The following is a 22,220-nucleotide window of genomic DNA, read 5'->3' on the forward strand; positions in this document are numbered from 1 at the left end:
ACCCATTTTCACAGCCATTTCCAAAGTGCAAAGGTACAGCCTTCACATTGCCAGTGGTTAAAAAAAAAAAAAAAAAAGGGTCTGAGATACATTCTGCATTGGCTTAGATGATAGAAGTTTATCTTCCTTATCTGACATGGAAACGAAAAGAAACAGAAATTCTTTCACAACAAAACTTAGTCAGGTGAGAAGTGCAAAATCTCAGCAAGGCATCTCCCCACAGCAAGCAGTTATCCCAGGCATTTGGAATGGCATTTTTTTCTGAACAAACTGGTAGGGTTTTTTTGTTTGGTTGTTTGTTTATTTTTCTCTTTTGTATTTTTTTCCTTGAGAGTTTAAGGGTGTTTTGTTTAGACTATTCAAAATCAGCTCCAGAAGCTAAGTACAGAAAAAAAAAAAAAAAAAAAAAAAAGATTGTGATTGTACTTTAAAGTATTTTAAGCACTTGTCGGAAAATAAATAAATAAATAAATTTGCACTAAACACCCTTGAAGACTGAGTGCAGAAGTATCTATATTACAGATTTTGTTGGGAGCGAAGATCTTCCTGGAGGAAGCAGCCTGCAGACGCTTCCTTTCCTGACCTCAGTTTCACTGGGTAAGACAGGTGGTAAAGCAGGCATTGTCACCACCCAGGTACTTAGCACGGGACAGGGAGAGAAGGCCTCCTGGACTCTGCAGATCCCATAGCCTGAAGCCTCCACACCTTTCTGTCAAGTGTCTGCCGTCAGCCTGCCCCAGAGGAGTGGTGAGTGTCCCCCCCGTGTTACCGCCTGCTGCTGGCCTGGCAGCCCACTGGAACTGGGTTGGTTTCTGGGAGCAGACACCCAAGCTGTCCCCAGGCACAGCAGCGACCACCGCTGACCTCCTGGCTCTGGCAGTTTGCTTATCAGCTGCACTGAGGGAATAATGTGTGCGTCTGCCAGCACAGACTGCTGTCAGGAGGCTGCCGACGAGTGCCCAGGGCCCTCAGACAGCAGCAGACGCTGTCCCAGCACAGACAGAGATAAGAAATGCCTTGTCACCCTGGGGAAGCAGGAGGTGGTGCAAGGGACTCTCTGAGGGCAATATCCAAGAGCCCTCACGTGGTCTAATGCATGCCAGGTAGGAGTCCCTTGCAATTGCAATTACCACATGAAAGAGAGAGGAGATACTGAGAGAGAGACAGCCTCGTGGACCCCTCTTTGTCACCGGTCACGAGGCAGCTGCACCTTGCCATGGAGGGATGGCCCTGCCGCCACTCACGTGCCCCGCAGTAAGTTAACAGCAGACCCGGGGCCACCCCGATGCTCATCTTCTTGTTCCCGAAACATTAGAAGTGCATTTGCTGCTGCTTCTGTCCTAAAAGTCATCCGGACTAAAACTGCAGGTGCTGCACTTTGGTATGAATCATTGCATACATATTGCCAGAGTCACCGCTCGTCACAAACAGGTTCATTTCAAAATGGGTGTTGCAACACTCCTCCTTTGTTTGGCTGCTTTACGGCCCTTCCTCAGCTCCGATCAGCACACCTGCCTTTGGGAGGTGAGAGGGACAGTCTCTCCTTTGGCCCCTGTCACCCGTGGACGCACAGTCTGTTCAATTCACCTCTGGAAAAGGTCGAGGGGCCTCTCTCCTGACCATTTTGGAGGATAAACAAACGTGGTGATTTCATGTGGTCTTGTTTTTTCGCAACACAACCACATATCTATTACACCCGATTTCCTGTGCGGCCGGTATGCTTCCTGGCAAAACAAGGGGAGGCCTCCAGAGGTGTGGAGCGCACCCCTGCAGGGGCTGCAGCCTCTTCCTTGGGGCACAGCACTGCAGTCACCACACCGCAGGGCACAGCGTGCCCTGGCCCCTCTCCTCCCACCTTCTGTCCACCGTGGAAGGACAGAGGGCATTGTTGCAGCACCTCTGTGCCAGAGCAAGAGGGAAATATTTCTTAAAACTTCACTGTGGCCACCCCAGAGCAAGAGGGAAATATCTGTCATCAGAGGGCCTGTGTCCACCCCACTGCCCGTTTGCAACATCGTGCCTTCAGGCTATCTGTCAGCCAGGGTAAGAATGTGGTAAACAGGAGCACAAACCAAAAAACTATGTTGTGACCTATTTAATGGGAAAATAGGACTATGCCGACCCAAGCTACTGGCAAAACATTTGACTGCTATAGCTGCAAGCTGAACATGTCATGTGTGGACACGACCATCTGAAGTCACCACACTAGCAGGGCCCTACTCAACGTGCTCACACATCTCTGTAAATGCTTGGCTGGACAAGAGTGTCTCTAAGCACCTGCCATTTCTGCAAGCAGAGCCTCGAAGCTGTTTTGTCTTTCAAAGAGAAAACACGCTGTCTTTCTTTGTCCAGCTCTCTGGCTGAAGCTGTCCTGCCCACCATCTCCTGGCTTACGCTGTCCTTCCTGTTACCTTCTCCACACAGATAGAGAGCTGAGCTTTTCTAACAGGAGAAACAACCTGAGGAAGAGGATAGCAAAAGATGGAAGGAACGTTTACAGCACTGGGGATGACTTACTTAGTCAAAGAGGAATAAATAAATAAATAAATAAATAAATAAATAAATAAATAAATAAATAAATAAAATTATTCCAGCCTGAGGAAGCTCAGAAGAAATTAAGTTCTTCAAGTGACCACAGAAAACTTTACAGAGGCTGTAAGAGAAGAAAGCATGTAAGGCAAGGCTTAAAGACAAGTAAAAAAAGGCCATAACAAGGGCTATGTAAAACAGAAGTATTGATCCCCTGCCCTCAGCCTTCTAGTTTCCATGTACAAGTGAGCAACCACTTAACTCATCTGTGGCTGGCATTACCTCATCACCTCTGCCTAAAGAAAATGCTCAGCTAATGATCCTCAGAGCCTTCTCTTCCCCATGTGTGTGTTAATAACCTCTGAGAAAAAAAAAAAAAAAAAAAAAAAAGGGTCTGGAAAAGTATGAAAAGCACGCCCCCAGCATGAAACAAGTCGTGCAGAAAGAGCAGCAGCACCACCACCACCAATTCACTTTATTCAAGCCTTCAGCTTGCGCTCCTTGGACAGAGGTTGTATATAACTATGAAATATTGCTGCAACACCTGTGCAGGCTCATACAAAATGTAATGATCCTCATACTCTGCAAGGAGCATAGCACCTGCAAAAATGGCTGCATGAGCTTAATGGCAGCTTTGTGTTAGGGCAAAAATTTCTTCTCAGCAATCCCACTGGGCCTCCATAGCATACAATGTACTTACACAACTCTTAGAAAGTTGTTAATTTATCTTGCTAGCTGTTTCCACAACAGAAATGTCAGGTTACTCTCCCTTTAGACCTCTGATAAATACTGTCTTACTTTATATACTGTGAAGAAAACACATTTTCTTCAGTAGGACTGCATATGTGTACCCTTAACCTGGCTGTAATCATTTTTTTATTTTATAGTTTTCACAAAATTTAGTGCAGCAGTGCTGAAAAATATTGAGACGCTGCATTATAAGTGGATAAAAGACTTAGTGTTATCAGCTATTTCCTGACTAGAAAGGACTAATTCCTCCATCCCACTGAAGCAGATAGCTTAGGTGTTTAGTGCTTGACCTTGCAAACATTTAAAGGCTTGAATATAGTTTATTCATGTGAATGAGTTTGCAGAATTATAGGAAATCACCTCTGTGGATAACCTTACAGGGCACGGTTTTCACTGCCTTCAGAGCTGGGATGGCTGGAGGTTCCTGCCAAGTGTTTTAGAAGTGCCATCTATAGAAACAGGAAAGTGCCCTATTTTTAAAACTTTTATTAAGTAATGGATTCTTCATCCAATATGATGGTCTTTAGTGCTGACTACTTCAGTCTAACTGCTTTTCTAAGATGTTTGGTTAAAAAAAAAAAAAAAAAATCATTGATATCATTATCATTATTGGTTTCTGCTACTGATAAGTACATTGACACATCATACTTGGCAGTCACAGAGAGCTCAATCTGTACAGTGATTTCACATACCCCAGCAGACTTCACATAATCAAAATCAGCCAAACACAAAAGCAAAACTCAGACTGCTTTCCCCTCCTCCTTTGTCTGCAGACTACCTGCTTGCACTGCAAAGGCTTGGTGTTCCGAGCCATCGATACGGCATTGCTCTTTTGCTCCGATGGACTCCAGTTTCTTTACAGAAGGAGTTCAGGTAGTCATATGCTCCCTCTTGCTCTTCATAGTTATGACTCATTTTTTTCAGGAGTCTGTCTGTCTGCAGTAGTGGTAAAGAGGCAGCTATAAGACCTTGTGCAAGTAAATGGGAAAACCCGCTGCGGAGACCGCTGAGCAACATGGATGGAAGAAAAAAAGTGATTCCGTATCTTTGGTTCTCTCTTCTGTCTCCTGTTCATCCCAATGACACTGCAATCCTTTCCTCTCTGTAGCCCTTTCCAGTTGCACTGGGCGAGGAGAAGCTGTGTTGCAGGAGCCGTATGTGCCGTGTCAGTGAGCACTGGCAGCTGCCGAGCACTGTCTAGTGACAGCTGCACAGTGCCTGGCGTTCCCTCAGCAAAGGCGCTCTTTTGGTTTTCTTCTCACCCTTGGGACAAGTTGGAGATTTCTGCTCCCTTTCACAGCTGATTCACAGCAGCCAATGTGCTCAGCAGATGCAGGAGGAGGGAAACCAACACACGGCTGACGAGATCCCCTAGGTCTCTCATGTTCTTAGGAGAACAGGGTTAAAAACAACAGAATATACTGATGATCGAGCACAAGCAGGACAAGTGTGAGTCTCGTGGTTTATTTGGTTTATTTTGCGTTGACTACCTATGAAACTCTTTCTGACGTTCTTTGAGCTCAGCCTACGTAAAGATGCAGGATTAAGGTGTTGTGCACTTCACTATGATTCACATGAAACTGAGTATTCTTTTGTCCTTCCAAAACAGGAAAATGGAAAAAGCTGGTTATGCTGAATTTCTGCTCACACCCTCTATTTATAAGAAGCCCCTGCATTGTGGTATGCCCTTTCTCAACTTAGTGAGAAAAACAGTTGGGTTAGTAACTTCAAGACTGTTTGAGTAAGGTGAGGTAACCCTGGTTGTTCCCAGACCAGGTGGGAGGGAGGAACAACTGAAACGGGGAAAGCAGCAGGAAAGCAAGCTAGTTATGCAGGTATGTGACTGCAAGTGCACAACTGAAGGTGACGAGAAGGTTGTCCAGGGACTTGAGGACAAAACTGTGCTTTTATTATATATCCTACCTGTTAAGTATTTATAAAGAGTCACCCACGTCCCTCTATCTGTAGAGTCTTACCAGAAAAAAGAGCACTGCATCCTGCGCATGGGTTGATATGAACATCCCTTTGCTGGGATAGTATGGGAGAACACGCAGCCAGCATCCTCCACAGCTTCTCTGCTTGAGGAGGAGAACAGCAGCAGCTCAGCAAAGGTCTCAGCAGACCTGGATATTTCCTTTCTGCTGTTTCCTCCTCCAATTCTTACTCAATTCAGGATGCAGAATTACGTCTGGGTTGACGAATTCTGAACTGAGCTAAGGAATTCTTCTTATCTTTCCAGTGTTTTGCATGAAACAAATGGTTCCAGACTTTCTTCAAAGACAGTATTAACATTTTACCTTAAAAAAAATAAAAATCAGCTTAATATTTGGCTTTCATTTTCATCCCCAAAGTTTAGGCAGCCCTGCAGTGTCATGTATGCTGGTTCATCAGCCCCAGCAATTTGTCTCTGACTCTGCAGTGAGGCTTTAGGTAGGAAAATTTGTAGGAAGGCATCTTAATAGTTGTGTGGAGATCTTACAGAGAGAGCAGTACCAAATTATTTTCAGGATTGATCCCCTTCTCCCTACTTAATTAACAAAGAATCATAAGTTAACACTCACAGGAAATGAAAGCATTCAATCAACGCAAAATATTTAGGCATGATATCATCACAGTGAGGTATTTTATTGTCTCTTTCTTATTTTGTTCTGATTGTCTTCAATCAAGGCTGAGCTGCAAACATACAATGTGTGCGTTAACACAGTATCTAGGGTGGCTGTTACCCTCTGCTTCTCTCAAAGGATGGTGATAAGGCTGGGCCCGTGCTCTGTGAAACCCAGCTTCACAGTGAGTGGCCATGCTGATAAGGGCTGGGGGCAGGAGGGAGGAAAAGCTTATTCCTGCTCATTTTTGCTTTGTAGATGTTGAGGCATAAGGGAGTAACATAAAGAATCTGCATCGGCCTGATGGGTGGAAGACAAAAAGCCAGGGCCATGTTAAGAAACCCCTCATACACTGCTTCTGCCAGCTATCACCCGATTTTGGCAACGCTGCCTTTGCTCGTCTTCATGTACCCACCGCAGCCCAAGGAGCAGTCAGTACACCACCTCTGCCACTCGAGGTGAAGTCACGGACAGAGGAGGTGAAGCCACTTGGCAGAAGAAGCCAAGGACGCCGGCTTCTCGTGGGGCAGAAGGACATAAGGGCCGGCTGCAGCCTGGGCACACGGGCCTGCCCTCTCCCGCAAACTGGCAAACAGGCGCAGACAGCTAGCCATTCGCCTGGGATGAGCTGCCTCAGCTGCTCTGTAACAACAGTCTGTGCTGGCCAGGCTTTGTCTGGTAGGTTTTTATAAGCTGGTGTGGTGTTGAAGGTGTGACTGTTGGGTGCCAGGCAGTGCTTCACCTGCAGCTGTCGAATGTAGCCAGACCCAGGAGGAAGAATGGGCCAGGCTCAGCCCGATTTTGCCACCCCTGCTTGAGCAGTAAAGGAGGGGAAGGAAAAAAAAAGTGTGGAATGAGAAATCTTTCTAGTCAGATCAAACAATTCTAACCCTGGTACTTGATCAGAGCACCCAGTAGGTTTAGTTTCAATGACTGTTTTGAGGGGAGAAAATTTCAATGCTGTTGCGGAGGACCATTTTAGTTTAAATTATCATTAGTAAACTAAATGCAGAATGTTACTAAAGTGCGCTCTTACATTAATCGTTTACCTTTGTTTTTCATAATTTTCATGTATATTCTGTGAATGGTTTTAGGATGTTACAAATTCAGTGCATTGAACAATATGCAAAACATGTTCTTTGCTATGTATAAGGATACATTTTTGTGCCAAAAACACACAAAAAAAATAATTACAGAAACACTCTTCTTGCTAGGGAATAATAATAATAATAATAATAATAATGATAATAATAATAATAATAATAATAATAATAATAATAATAATAATAATAATAATAATAATAATAATAATCTAGTTTAGCATTAATATTTACCACAGTACATATAATAAAAGTAGTCACAAAATAAGACTTTATAGGTAAATTCTGGACTGAATATGTTGTACAGTGTGCTGAATATTTTGAACTGTCCTTTTGTTCTTTCATTCCATCCTTGCTGTCTGTCTCCATGCAGGCGTTTGGGGTTAATGTTTTTCAGCCAGGCTGTGAGAGCACTGGGATCAGGACGTGAGTGCCAGGGCTAAGGGCCTGTGGACAATTCCACGACAATCTGTGGCAGAGGAAGCCTGTGAGCAGAGAGGTGGTGGTGGAGCAGCCAGGAGAACTAATTCCCTCAGCATGGAGGGGACATGTGTCACACGGTGGCTCTGGTGCCCCCGCAGCGAGGCTGGCCAAAGGGAGGAGCCCCGACCGGTGTTCCTTACACACAGCCTGTGTTTTGAACAGTCAATTATTTAGTCAAACACAAAATCCTTAACAAAATTAACCAGGGGAGAGGAAAGGGCCGGCGCTGTGTTTGGATTGCAGTGTGTGCTCAGCTGTCTGCACGGCATGCTAATGGGGGACTGCTGTCAGGGGCAGGGGGCAGGACCCACCCTGGGCACGTGGCATCGGGACAAACCCTCTTACCAGCCATGGGCAAAGGTCAGGTTTTTGCATCAAATCATGGGTATTGTGGGTAATGAGTTTGCTGCAAGCCAGTGTGTAAAACAGCCTACTTGGCTGATACCCAAGTCCCTGACTTCCAGCTATACCGCCTGTGGAGGGAGAGACCCGCTAGTAAAAGACACCGGCACGCGAATGGTGAAATGCAGATTTGAGCAAGATCAGGTTTTAGGCAGCTGGGTAACAGTACAGCACAGATGTATGTGGCCAAAGGCATCACAGCAAACACCCCGTGGCAGCCCACTTTTCTAGCATTGCGTGACCACAAACCAGGGAACCACCTCCTTTGAGAGAAGAGGAAGACAATGGTGACAGGGACGAGATGTGATTGTATGAATACTATGTCAGCCATTCACTGTGCTTTTCTGCAAGCCTGAGGGTAATGTCTAGTAAAATCCCCGTGGATGTTCCCATATGGAGCAAGAGGAAATTGCACAAACTAATAGCTGCTTATGAGACGAGTCAGAGGAGCAGCATTCAGCTCGCAGCTCTGCAGAGGCCATGCTACGGCCTTGCACGGAGTCATCAAGATATTACTGTAATGTGGAATAGCTTTGTAAAAAATCTTGTTTCATGCTGGCCACTAACTAAACTATTGTAAAACCCTTTCAGCTTCATCTCGCATCCAGGTGAGTGTCCCCCTGAGCTCGCTCACTTCCAGAGCTCCATGAGGAACCAGTGCAGAAGTCCTTCTCCTTCGGCAGTGCTGTGCTGAAGCTTCAGGGTGTACATTTAGGATGCGCCGCTGGTTGAGAATGATCAAAGAGGGAGAGGTCAGAAGAGATTCTGCTGAACTGATAGTGAGGAGATTCTAATCCAGCAGGTACTTGGTGACCAGAAAGGTCCTACAAAAGACCTCGTATAGTCCTACAAAAGACATCTGGCACAGTGATTAAAGAGTGATTACAAAAGCAGTGATTAAAATATTTGAAATGACTGTGTAAATTTGACAGCAATTATCAGCATCCTGGTGTTCAATGGGCTGAGCTTGCTTCAACTGAACCTCAGTGTCAGGCAAGGCAATGCATGTTGCACTGATTTATACTGCATGTTTGCAATCCCTAAATGAGCTAGTCTGTGCATCTATTTTTATTACCAGAAGAGGGAAAATATTATTGATCACCTTGGCAAAACCCCGTACTGAAAAGCCTACGGTGAACTATCCATGGGTCATTCATTTGATTACTCTGGCTGCAACAGAGAGGCACCGCTTGGTTTTGCCTCAGTCCTCCCATTTGTAACGGGGAAATAACAACATTTGTGAGTCACCTCTGTTCTTACCCAAAAAGCACATGCATGCATTTCTTTTTCCTCTTACCTGATTGTGAGGAAAACAAACTTTAAGCCAGCATTTGATTGTTTCAGTTGCCTCTCTCCTCTTCTGTAAGCAGGTTTTGTTTAACCTTCCCTCACATGATCTGTTAATGAAATCCAGCCTGTAACTTCTAAGTTTAAAAATAATTCCTCACATCACTCACAGTCTCTATCCTTATCATGGGAAATGCTTTCCAGCATGTCAGCTTGCCCTTTAGACACCACTGCTCCAAGAACAACAGGAGACAGACAAACAGATTTTCTTTCATGCCCTGCAACTGTTTGCAACAGCTTGCTGAAGCACAAACTTTGCACTCAAGCACTTAAAGATTTATACTTCTCTGAACTTTATCGCTGCTTCCGTTTCAAAACAGAAACATTGGCTCTCTTTTTGTTTAAATTCAAATGTGATTTCAGATAGCAAGCAGTATATGAAATACTCCCCAAAGCCCTCCTGCAATTCTGTTAAAATGCCCCTCACTGTGATCTCCAGAGTAGAGATGGGAGTAAAAAATTGGCCTTGGTCAAAGGAAATTAACAACACAGACTGGATTTGAAACTTCCAGACTGTTACAATAATAATAAAAAATAATAATAATAGTAATAATAAAAAAAATAAGAAAGTCTTGCACTTGTGTGAAATTTGAAAAGATATTCTTTATAGTACAAGACAGAAAGAACACCAAAGTCCTTTACATTTTAGAGAAACGTCAATACAACATGGAAATTATTTTCTGTCTGTGAAGTTCAACATCAGCAATTTAATACGATACTTCCTCACATCCTCCTACTATTTCCCCCAGCTAGCTTTTAGAATCATAAACCTCCCAAAGCTCAGAAATGACTATCTGCCAGAAATTGAGAGAAGATGTTGAGTGCAGGCTGAGGAATCAGTCTCACTGACGTTTGCACTTTAAAGTGCATGAGTTACACCATGGTCAAAGACTCAGAGCTGCCTTCACGTATGATTCAGAATTTAGGCTCTCTAAAAAAAATACAAGTTAAGGTAGAAAAAAAAAAAAAAAAGAAACCAAAACCTTTTTTTTTTTTCTTTTCCACTCATACAAATATAACAGAAAATTTCAGCAGAAAACCTCGCAGGAAAATAATACTACTTTTGAGAAACCCCAGCCCTGAAGAACTGGCCAAAATAGACACCCCCCTTTTCCCCTTCCCCCTCGTCTCCCGTCCTTCTTGCAAGGCAAGCAATCCCTTGCATCAGCCCCCAGTTCCTGTGACCAGGTGAGATATTGAGATGTAAATGAAGCCGCCTTTGCCTTGTGGGCCAGCGGGGAAGCTGGAATGCAGTTTCTTATCTGCCGCTGGGGTGAGGAAATGATGGCTCTTGCGAGATCACAAGACCGCTGAAAACAAAAAGGTGTTTTAGGAGGACTGTGTCGCTGCTCCCCAGCCATCGCCGAGGTCGTCAGAAAGCTGGCAGAACCCTGTCTGTGTTGCCTGGAAGTAGGCGCTGCTTCCTTGTCTAACCTAATAATGATGCAACTAACTTCATTATGGGTGCTCCGGCTGAAGCACAGCTTGATTCTGATTTCTTACCTGGGAGTAAGTAACCCAAAACAAAGATTAAGTGAGTGCTTACTAGCGCATTTAATGCCAAAGGGTCATTATAAGCTCCAAAGCGACCTCAGATCTTTGTTGAGGAATGCCCTTGCGAGGGAGAAAGGTTGGCTAATCTTCATGGAGCTGCAAGGAAGAAGAGAAACTATCCAGGCTTTTTTGGTAGTCTTTTTAGCAGTCCAGTCACGTCCAAATCAAATGAGGTAAAAACAAACAAACAAAACACCACCAACCTGCAATTTCTAAACCTAGCATTAAAAATGCATGCTGAAGTCTGAAGCAATTCTTTAGATGGCACAGAAATATCTGTTCCACAATAGTCTTTTGACAGCCTCCTAACTTTCTGAAACAATCGCTTTGGTGTTGGAAATTTACTGTACTCGTTTTCTGCAAGAAGAGTCTTTACTGTAAAATGCAAGCAAAACTTGATTATGTTGCTGAAAAGAAATTTGAACTTTTTTTTTTTTTTTTGATGTTTGATGTTTTGTTTTGTTTCACACAAATGCATCTCTGGCATTTCTTACACATAAACCAGCCACTGGCATTTAAAATCAGTGCAGTGTTCTTTGAAATGTTCTTGTGTTTCTTTAAACTGGATCAATATTTTGTTGAGCAGAAGTATATATGTGACTAGAAAATGGTTAGGTACCCCATTCTTGGTATGATCTAACAGAAGTTGGACAGTGAATGCTAGCAGTGAAACGCAATAATTTGCATTTGCCAGAGGGACTTAACCTGGTATAAATAAACATGTTCACGGTCATAGCTTTTTAAGTAAGCCAATTCAGCTTTATGTATTCCAGGAATAAAGATCCAAATCTAGTCTTCATATTAACACACACGCAAAAAAAAAAAAACTTAAAAAATCAATGTTTGTCTAAATTAAATGTCCTTTCTTTGCAGTTTGGATAAATGACATCCAAACAACCCACTCATTTTCTTACTTCAGGAAGGATCATGGTGCACTTTGAGATAGCTGCTCCACGGAGTTGCTTGAGTGCACACGCTTGCCACATTTAAGCACAACATAGCTTATTATATTTGCATCGCACAAATGTTTTTGACACATTGTCAACCTGCTGCAGCTGTGCAAACCAGCTACCATTACCAAGGAGTTTTTTCTTTTTGGATGTCTGGATCTTTTTTTTCCTGGCAGATACAGGTTGGCCCACACCTCTTCACATTTGGACCAAGAAAATGAAGATGAGAAGGGGCTTAAAAGCGCAGAACAATTTTCAGAAATTCTGAGTTCAAATAACCTGAGTCTCTCTAGAGGGAGAGGGTGGTGCTGCACACCAGGGATGTGCAGGGGCAGCTGAGTTTCACGTTGATGTTTCCCCAGAGATCAGTGCTCCGTCCACCCTTCCAACTGCAGAGGTAACAGCCCACTATGCAAGTTCTCGTGTCCATTAAGATATACATAGCCTCTGTCACCTGATAACTGATGGAGCCAGATAGCTACAGGGTGGGTGGCAATTCTGAGGCTGTCACAATGCAAGCATGACCAGTTATCAAAAAGTGTTATTCTTGCCTCTCAGAAGAGTGGCAGGTCTTTGAAGTTTTGCATATACAGAGTTCCTCAAAAGCTGTTATTTTCAGAGTAATTTGGAAAGTTACCTTCCAGAAAGGAGAGGTTTAAATTAATGGACAAGGGTCTTCTTCCTTTAAAGTTTTGATAGTTAGGTTATTGTGGAAAGCAGTGTGACTACTGCAATTAGCACGGATATTTATAGACCAGAATGGCACGGCTTTCCTGCAGGCTTTACAGAGATGAACTGAAGGAAGTCCCACATTCGGCCCTTCTCTCTGCCAACCTGAGAGGAGTGCTTTGCACACAAGACCCTCACATGGTTAGTAGTCCCCACAGAGGTGTTTTCAATAGAGCAAAGACTGCTGTGGCTGGTGTGACTGCAGCAGGGTGTCAGGAAGTAGCAGAGTTTGATGGAAATGATTTCTGCCTCTGAACGCTGCCAGTGGACCTCTGGTCACTTCACCAGAACACCACAATGATGCCATTTGGTATGTGAACAGATCGTGGTGTACAGAAAAGAGCAGAGGTACAGCATTGGGACAGCACCTTCTACTGCCTAGTAGCAAGCAGTGCTGGCAGTAAGACCATGTATTAACTGTATAATACGGCATTTTTACTTTCATTTAGGTTGTCAGCAGTCTCCGCAGTGTGGCTAGTGCAGCAGTCGGTCCTCACATTGAGGACAACTCTCAGACAGCAGTTGTTTGCACAGGAGTTGGAGACGGTCCAAGGCCAGCTTCCCATCACAAGTTTCTGAATGTCACTCTTGTGATGGCCCGGTTGTGGGTGATCACAATTGTTGCCATGCTGATTTCCCCTACAAATGCTTATGCTTCTGTACCTGGGCTCCCAGGCTTCCTGGATCTTTGCTACGCAGCAGGGGTCAGAGAGATTTGGTACCTCAAGATTCATCTAATGAGTAGCCACGATGAGTAAGTGTGCTGCTGGGTTGAATAAATAGTTTAGGTAAGATGGCCTGGGGAGTACTGATGGTACAGAGGCAGAATCTTCACCAATGTACAATAATTAAAGTAAGAATAGATTGGGGAGGAGCAGAAATCATACACACAGATAAAGAGTTTGTCTGTTGAGGAAATGGCAAAGAAAAACATAGGGAAAGTAGCTGGAAGTCCTATGAAAATACCTGGGGAACTGATATGTCCACACAATAGTAACGACTCAGAGCAAGCTGAAATTTCACGCACTGAAGGTGAAAGTATTCCTGTTACCTTCAAGAATTTCAAGAAATTCTCTGTTGATATTTCCCTCTATAAGGTAGCTAAATAAGCTCAGTGTGTGAACTTATCTCCAAAGAGAAAATGGTATCAGGCATTTGTGTGTGTGTCTGTGTGTGTGTGTGTGTGTGTGTGTACATGCACAGAGAGTATTCACAAGGACAGGCAGCAGAGTACAGCACGTACGCTGTGGGATCTCATGCTAGCTGATGGCATGGTAACTTCCCAAAGCGACAGGACCTCTTATCATTTGCAAAAGCACTGGTTTCTCTTGGTGTATCCCAGTGTGCGTTACAGAGCAGCAGACATGTGATTCATGGTGCAAGACTTTCTGTAATTTTGACCTTACCTTCTGTCATGCCAGCTAGACTTCTTGCCCTTTTAAAAAAGCAGTCCTTGTCCACAGTTCACTGGGAACTTAATAGTAGCCTTTCAATGCTCAGTTGGTATCAGATACAGCTGCAGAAACAAAGCTAGCATAAACAGGACTGAAGTTCCACTGCACAGAAAATATCTGTACAAAGCTGTGAATAAAAACATTTCAAATCCCACAACTCAAATCCCACCCACCCTCAAACCCTATCTATACGTTAGTCAAACTATGAAAATCATTCTACTGTCATGAAGTATTTTCATGTGAGTTTGTTAGGTAGTGAAAAGTTTCATGTTGGAAAGAAACAAATGACTATTCTTATTCAATGTATGCATTTTAATTTTCCTTTACAAGTAAGGAAATTAATCATTTTCCTTTGAAAAGGCTGGTCTTGAAACTGTTGTTTGCCATGTAGAAACGTGTATGTTTTTTTCAATAAAAAGCATAAGTACATGTGGCTTATTTTTGTCAGATCCTTATGCACTTTATCTTGTGCAAATGTGCACTGTTGACTTGCAGCTTGTGTCACACTTTTTTTTGTTGCTTTAAAAAATGTTTCTACGGTGGTTGTATAGTCAGTCAGCCAGTAGCTGTAACAAACCATAATAATTGAAAGCAAAATAGGAGCTTTTAGAAATTTTAGCCATAAAGACCACTAGAAATACAATAACACACCTTTGCAAAGCAACTATTAAAAACGATAAGTAGGTAATTACTAAAAATTGTAATGCCTCCAGCATGCATTTGCTGCAGTCCAATTCTGATGAAGTGTTTTCAACATTTCTTTTATACAATGTCTCGTTTTCCTGCTCAGACTGACATGGCTGTATGCGGGTAAACCATACTGCTAGGCCAGTCCTGAGTGTTTGTACACAAGCTTTGGCTTCAGCAAACAGCTGGGCTTTAAAATACCTTGTTTTCTCCAAGGTTTTGCAAGGCTGGCGCATGATTGCTGACTCATTAAGGAGCACCATTTTTAGGTGTATTTACACTTCACGTTTTTTGTGGAATCAGTACACCAGTTCAGCGACAGGAGACTTGCACGGGGACACTGAAGAGCCAGCCTCTCCGGCTTCCCAGTGTGAATTGGGCTCTGTGGGGCTTCTCCAGGCCACCCTGCTCCTGCGATAATCTGTGCAAGGAAACACGTATTGCTTTTCTTAATGTGTTATGACACAGTTTGTGTCTCAAGACATCAAAAAAAAGGGAGAAGCAGGCATCATGTGATTTCTGTCCTGTTGCCGTTGTGCAACAGCTTACAAACCCTGGCTTTTTCACTCTTCAGTGTGCAAGCGAAAGCACCCCGAAATGCTGGCTTTACCAGAGCTTATGGGGGGAACCTGGTACGGGGGGGAACCTGCTACACTCTGCTCCTCGTGGCAAGCACCCTGTTGAAAATAAAGCCTGTCTCCTCCTGATCCGATCTGATGTGCCCTATGTCCATGTGCAATGGACTCAATACCTCACCTCCGCCCCGACCCTCAGCCCGGGGCAGGCTCGCTCACCCTCCCGGGGGCACAGGGCGAGCAGACGAAGCCGAGCCGCCTGCTTTGCCTCAGGCAGCCCTGATCTGAGCCCCCAGGGCACGGACCCGGGGGGTCTCGCCCTGCTCCCACCCGCAGCTCCCCCCACACAGCCCCGGCTCGGCCCCTGCGGGCGGTGCGGAGCTGCCCGGCCCGGCCTCCAATGGTGGCGGCGGGGCGGGCACGGCCACGGCGGCGGCTATAAGAGGGGCCGCGGGGCCGGGAGCCGGGGAGGGCAGCGCCGGGACCGAGCGAGGTGAGCGGGGACAGAGGGAGAAAGGGAAGGGAAGGGAAGGGAGAAGAGAGGGGGGAGCCCCGCAGGCGGCGCTGCCAGCGGGAGGGGGGGGGGGGGTCCCACATGGCCGCCCCGCGGCGGGGCGGGCCCGCGGCACGGAGCCGCCATTCCGCAGGCTCCCAGGGAAGGGACGGGAAAAGAAAGGAAGGGAAAAGGAAAAGAAGGGCAGAGCAGGGCCGGGCCGTGCTGTGTTTTGCTCCTCTGTGCGCGTTGTTTTTCGTCTGAGCCGTGTTGCCTCATCGCCCCGCAGGTTTGCCAGCATGAACGTGGGTCTCGCCCTGCTGTCCCTCTGCCTGGGGCTGGCCTCCGCGGCGCCCAGGATAGACCCCGACCTGGACGGCCACTGGCAGCTGTGGAAGTCGTGGCACAGCAAGGACTACCATGAGGTGAGGACTACCATGAGGTGAGGGAGGACTGCCGTGAGGTGAGGGCTGCCCTGAGCTGAGAGCCTGGCGGGGCGGCGTGTGGCTCCACAGGGCCCTGTCAGCTGAGTCATGACTGCTTTGCTTTATTTAACGCTGGCCACGGTCTGCGTTTGTGAAAGATAATCCCCCCGCTCCCTAGGTCCCTTTGCTTGGCTTACATAAACACCCAGCGGTACTGTGCTGGCTTTTAGCATGGGGTGGTGAGATGGCCAGCTCTGAAGCACTATCCTAACTCTTTGCTGGATGAGTCAATGTTTGTTTGAGTACACAAGCCATAGGAAAGAACGCTATCACTCCACCAAAATTTTATGTGAACCCTCTCCTTAAAATACACTGTTTTCTGGTCCCTCAGAGAGAGGAAAGCTGGAGAAGAGTGGTGTGGGAGAAGAATCTGAAAATGATTGAACTCCATAACCTGGATCACTCACTAGGAAAACACAGCTACAAGTTGGGGATGAATCAGTTTGGTGACATGGTATGTACTGAGATATGAAACATCCACTTCTAAACAACAGTGCGTAATGGGTGGTGACTGCATTGTTTTGAATTTTCTTCAGACGACTGAGGAGTTCAGACAGCTGATGAATGGCTATATACACAAGAAGTCAGGAAGGAAGTACAGAGGATCCCAGTTTCTTGAGCCCAACTTCCTTGAAGCACCACGGTCTGTAGACTGGAGAGAGAAAGGATATGTAACTCCAGTTAAAGACCAGGTATTCTATGATGGTCAATTTTTAACCAGTTTTCTGAGTGCTGCCTTCATTTCCCTACAGGAAAAATGCTTTTGACTTGTGAAGTCTAGTGCAACCACACTGAATTGAGCTTCATCTCAGGAAAATTGCTGTACTCCATTAGAATTGTTTAGATGTCCTGTACTAAATGTCTAAGAACTGAAATGTAGTGTTGTTTCCTGAACACTGGGGGAGCTTGGAACAAAAGTTGGACTTGTGGTTTTTGCCTTTTTCAAGTTTAGATTGGTGGCATGGGAACTGTAATTGCTTAATCTGTCAAAGTTAGTTGTAACTTGTGATTTCACTTCTTGCTTCAGGGTCAGTGTGGCTCTTGCTGGGCTTTCAGCACTACAGGAGCTCTCGAAGGACAGCACTTCAGAAAAACTGGCAAGCTTGTTTCATTGAGTGAACAGAATCTGGTGGACTGCTCCCGCCCCGAAGGCAATCAAGGTTGCAATGGTGGTCTCATGGACCAGGCTTTCCAGTATGTGCAGGATAACGGGGGAATTGACTCAGAGGAATCCTACCCATACACTGCAAAGGTAAGTGAACTTTCTGCATGTGTTCCATCTTTTGTATGAACAAACTGTATGTGTTGGGAAACTCGTCCCTAGAAAGGAAAATGCTTAAGTAGCCCTCAGTGCATCTGCTTTTCATCTTGCATCTTCCCAAAGAAAACTGGAATGTCTTTTAGCCCCAGGTTCAGTCGGAATCACATACTACATTGTTCTTTGAGGTCACAATCTTACCAGACCAGTTGGTAAAACTAGAGCAAATATTTTTATTCCTCCCACTCATTGCTGCCCTCCTATCAGATGCCATGCTTTATCTTGGTTGACACACAAAACCAAGACCTGGCTCCTGCCAAAACTAATGCTTAATCTTAGGGGTGCGATTCTACTTCTCATAGCAAAGCTATTACGGGATTGCTGCCTGTAGACCAAGTAATTCTTGAGCAGGTGCGACTCTTCTCAGGTGGTTGTTGGCAATGCCTTATGCTCTACTTCTGGACTACATGTGCATAAATGCACATAATGGGCAGACTTAAAATACCTCTAATGATCTACCAAAAGCTCAACAGGGATAAGGAGGGGACAAAAGAGCAGTAATAAATGGTGTCATGTGAGTCTAAGCTTTGGGCTTTGCCACTACACTTGGAGTAGTACTCCTTAGAGAGTGTCTTGCCTTGCAGTTTTTTGTTGACTGAATGTGCAGTAGCAGTGCCATTCACTGTGAATAACACAAACCATGGATTTGAATTCCTGTCTACCTGTATTCTTGTAATTGCTTTTTTTTTTTTGTAAACTTGGCTCTTCCAGAGGTTCCAGTTGATTGTAGGAAGTGCTTAACTTGCTGAGTACAAAAAGTAAATATCTGAGGCATGTGTCGATGTTCCTTTAGTTGGAGATGCAACTAAAGAGCTCTAGAGAGCTCTAATTTATCACATGGGTAGAGCAGGGACACACAAATTTCTATTCTGATGTCAAATGCCCAAACTTACAAATTAAGCCTCTCTTCTAAAGTAAGTGCCTGTGGTACACACAGTTCAGTTTGTGTGTGTATAAAAAAGACAGAGAAGCAGCCCAAAATACAGGAATGCTGTAAGTCCATATAATATTAATGAGTAACTTCCAAGTAATTCTGTACAGTTTTCCAGACTGACAGACTAAAATTGTGGATTTAAGTGCTTGTTCAATGAGCAGTTTCTGGACTGCTTTGTAATTAATGAATAGTTGGCTCTCTTCCATTGCCTATTAATGCATTCTGGGCTTCATCCTCTCTGAAAAGAGATTTGTCCTGCCTACCAAAGAATGCAGTGTTCCAGGATGTGATGGTCCCCTGCATCCCAGTAAAGCTTTCCTTATGGGCCCTACTGCCCTTTGCATTTTACTTTTTCCTGCATCTTTGAGAAACTCAGAAGCAGCTTCCCTGTTTTCCTTCTGGTCTTCTCCTTTCAAAGCACTGCTGGAACAACCAGATCCTTTTTCAGTCTTTTGCTTTCAAGGCAGTGTATTTCTGGAATGTCTGGTAGTTCCTGTGTTCACCTGTGTGTAAGCTAGAGAACTATGTAATATCTGACTTTTTTTATTCAGGATGATGAAGACTGTCGCTACAAGGCAGAGTACAATGCTGCTAATGACACTGGCTTTGTTGACATCCCCCAAGGACATGAAAGAGCTCTCATGAAAGCAGTAGCAGCTGTGGGTCCAGTGTCTGTTGCTATTGATGCAGGCCACTCTTCATTCCAGTTTTATCAGTCAGGTGGGTATTAGCAATTTGCATGCAGAGAACTCTTTGAATACTCATTATTCATTACCCTTCAGTTTAATGAACAGAGAAAACTGATGTAGGACACAATCAAGAGTCCTTTTAATTTTAGTCCAGGTTCCCACACTTGGTACTTCTCTTGCATGTGTTTGCATGTGTTCCTTAGTTCCTCCCAGTGATACATTTCACTTGTCACTCCTTTCTGACTATATCAAGAAGCTGTGCAACACAGTTTGAAACAAGGATTTTGGTGGGGAAGAAGGGTTTCCTGCAGGAGAGCTTATTGACATGTGAATTTATACCCCCTCAGGTATCTACTATGAGCCAGACTGTAGCAGTGAAGACTTGGACCATGGCGTTCTGGTTGTAGGTTATGGTTTTGAGGGTGAAGATGTAGATGGGAAGAAATACTGGATTGTTAAGAACAGGTAAGATTTTTTTTTTCCTTTGTGCCTGGTGCTTTTTGGGGGTGGCAGAGGAGGGAGAGTAGTTCCTCTCTTGGGATAAGAGGGAAGCAACAACAGTTGAAATCTGCATAGAGAAAGTCTGGAGGTTGTTCTCAGGGCATTGCATAGCAAAAGTTAAAAGCCAGCTCAGGCTGCTGGCTGTCTAACAGCAAATCCCAAGCAGTAATCTCATTCTTCTGCATGTTCAGTTAATTTGAGAGCTTGGTACTGGAGCAGCTCATAGAGCTAGTAGATGTTGGAGTTGCATGGGGAGCAGGAGGAAAAACAGGTTGTGGCAGTATAAGAGGTAATGGAATTTCAGAAGCAGTGGGACTGCTTACTTGTGTGAAATATGGTAACATTTGAACTTTAAAAATGGGGTTACCCTCCTAGTCTGGAGGGAAAACAACATATTAGTGCTGAAGGGCACATCACATGAGTTTGTCTCATGCTCTCCACATTACTGGGGCACTGCCCTCATGCTGCTTGCAGTCTTTGTCCTCCCTTAGTTGTCAGGGAGCAGTGTCTGAGCTTCAAGTACTTGTAATCCAGCTGCACTGTTCCTGTGAGCTTGAGATGCTTCTTCTGCAATATGTATTTTTTTTTTTTTGCTGGAAAGCAATTTTGTTCCAGCTGTTCCAATTTTACCTGAAGGTAGAAGGCAGCAGTTTTCAGTGTAAATGCTTTGGGATGGCAGGGGGGGAATGATAAATAAGTCTTTCAGAGTATTAAAATAAACCTTTCACTTCTAATTTCAGCTGGGGTGAGAAGTGGGGTGACAAAGGATATATCTACATGGCCAAAGACAGGAAGAACCACTGTGGAATAGCAACAGCTGCTAGTTATCCACTTGTATAATTTGAAGACTGAACATTTCAGTGCAAAAGGGGATTTTAAACTGAATGACCAAACCCATGTTCACACATGTGGTAGACTTATATTCTTCAAAAGTCAACTTGATTTTTTTTAAACTTTTGAAGTCTGTTTTACATGTTGGTGACATGCCACTTGTTTTAAATTAATGTATATGTTGGTATGTAAACAGCTTGTAATATTGCTGCCTTTTAACTGCTTAATCTAATAGGTTCTTCTATGTATTTTTCTTTTTTTTAAAATTTCAATGTGCCCAACAGTTTACTTTTTAAATAAACACTTAAGCTAGCGTGTACAGGTGACTTGGCTTTTTGGTCTGTTTTTTCCACTTGGGTCTCATGTGTTAGGCATCCTTAATCATAATGGAAGTCTATCTCTTCATCAGTTGCATTTTTGTAACTGTTTGGGAATGGCGAAAAGCTGTTATCAAATGGAATGTAGTACTTGTGATGCAAATTTACAAGGGACAGCAGAAAAAATGCCTTTACTACAAAAGTAAAAAGTGACTGAAAACTTCGATCCTCGTTCCTTGAAACTGTTTGCTGTCCTGCAATTTGGCTGTGAGTGAACGTTGGTTCAGTCCTGTGATCTAGGGGCAGTCCTGTCTCTGTGGCTTTTCATACTTTATAGCAAAGATCTTGAGTATTTTCATGTCCTGCATGTGGCACCTGGTTATGGTATTGCAGCTGAGCAAGTTTAGCCCCAGTGTTTTTTTTCACCCTGCCACACTGGCTCATCCAGGGCAGTCGTCTCCAGAGCATTACAGGGTACAGCAAAAAGACTCAAAGCAAACACTCTGTGCAAAGAGAAAGCTTGTTGCTGGCTTGTGGTGTGTTCACTGCTTTTTCTCCTACCACAGCTTTAGTTAGGGAAAGGGGTTGGTGAGGAGGGGAACAACTCTTGTCCTGTGGAAACTGGAGTTAGCCCCTCCTAGTGTGACCTCGGGTATGGTTGATGGCACTGTGACTTAAATTATGCCCTCTGCCTCCCCTCAGAGGATTTCGTTCCTGTGCAAATAGGTAGTGTTGAAACACAGCTACCAGCTATTGTTAGATAGCGTTGTTTAGAGATGTGTTGGGTACTGGTAGTTCCTGTACTGACAAGATAAATTAGCAATACCAAAGACATCGGCTGGGGGAAGTCTTGCCTTGGATTTTGGGTGTTGACTTACCCCCTCTTGTACTTAGGCAGGAGGGGAAGGATATGGGCACGGCCAGCACGGGTTTGTGGTTTATGAAGACATAGATTTTCATGTACACTGTTTCTCCTGAGTCTGATAGCCACGCACACATGGGAACAGTTGAATTACAGGTTGGGGAAGCTGAATTTCCTTACTGTGGTGACAACAGGTCTTAAGCTAGCAGTTCCTAAATCCTTGAAAGAAAAAATTGTGAATTTAGAATAACCAAAACTTAACTATTGCTTAGTTGTGAGTGTGTCTGTACTTCTTAAAGATGAATTCTTTTGATCTGAATCTCCCTGCAAACAATTTTTTTTAAAAGGAAGAGCCTCCCTTAACCCAGTGGCTACTTAGCAAGCCACAGAGCAGAAATACCGGTTAGAAGGCAGCTATTAGGCTGACTTGCTACGCCTGTTATGGAGAGCATCCATGCTGCGTGGTGGAAGCTATGGAGGAAGCCAAGGAAGAAGGAAATCAATTGGTGGTCCCCATGAGGATTACATTTAGAAGGAAATGTCAGTGGTCTGTAGGTTCAGGAGGCAAGATCAAAGTGTTGCCAGGGAAGTGACTGCGTAAGCTCCACATGCAATATTTTCATTTTT

The 22,220-nt window shown here is 44.4% G+C and overlaps 1 protein-coding gene and 1 long non-coding RNA gene across 3 annotated transcripts; one reads left to right on the forward strand and one right to left on the reverse strand.

The window, feature by feature from the left end:
- Window positions 1–5,883: 5,883 nt before the first annotated feature.
- On the reverse strand, window positions 5,884–15,195 carry LOC119714566 (uncharacterized). The gene is made up of 2 exons (XR_005261897.2): window positions 9,165–15,195; window positions 5,884–8,726 (listed from the first exon to the last, which is right to left on the reverse strand). It is a non-coding gene; the product is annotated as an uncharacterized lncRNA (long non-coding RNA).
- A 306-nt stretch (window positions 15,196–15,501) lies between these two features.
- Window positions 15,502–20,733, forward strand: CTSL (cathepsin L). 2 transcript variants are annotated; one of them, XM_038170682.2, is made up of 8 exons: window positions 15,502–15,656; window positions 15,946–16,081; window positions 16,473–16,595; window positions 16,678–16,833; window positions 17,169–17,393; window positions 18,945–19,113; window positions 19,430–19,547; window positions 20,324–20,733. In XM_038170682.2, exons 2-8 carry the CDS (start codon window positions 15,956–15,958, stop codon window positions 20,421–20,423), a joined length of 1,017 nt encoding a protein of 338 aa, XP_038026610.1. In that variant the 5' UTR covers window positions 15,502–15,656; window positions 15,946–15,955; the 3' UTR covers window positions 20,424–20,733. The 2 variants fall into 2 exon arrangements, with proteins under 2 accessions (XP_038026610.1, XP_038026611.1); XM_038170683.2 differs by lacking the exon at window positions 15,502–15,656 and having other exon boundaries at window positions 16,077–16,098.
- Window positions 20,734–22,220: the final 1,487 nt, after the last annotated feature.

Source organism: Anas platyrhynchos, chromosome Z (assembly GCF_047663525.1).
Source record: "Anas platyrhynchos isolate ZD024472 breed Pekin duck chromosome Z, IASCAAS_PekinDuck_T2T, whole genome shotgun sequence".
NCBI classification, from domain to species: Eukaryota; Metazoa; Chordata; class Aves; order Anseriformes; family Anatidae; genus Anas; species Anas platyrhynchos.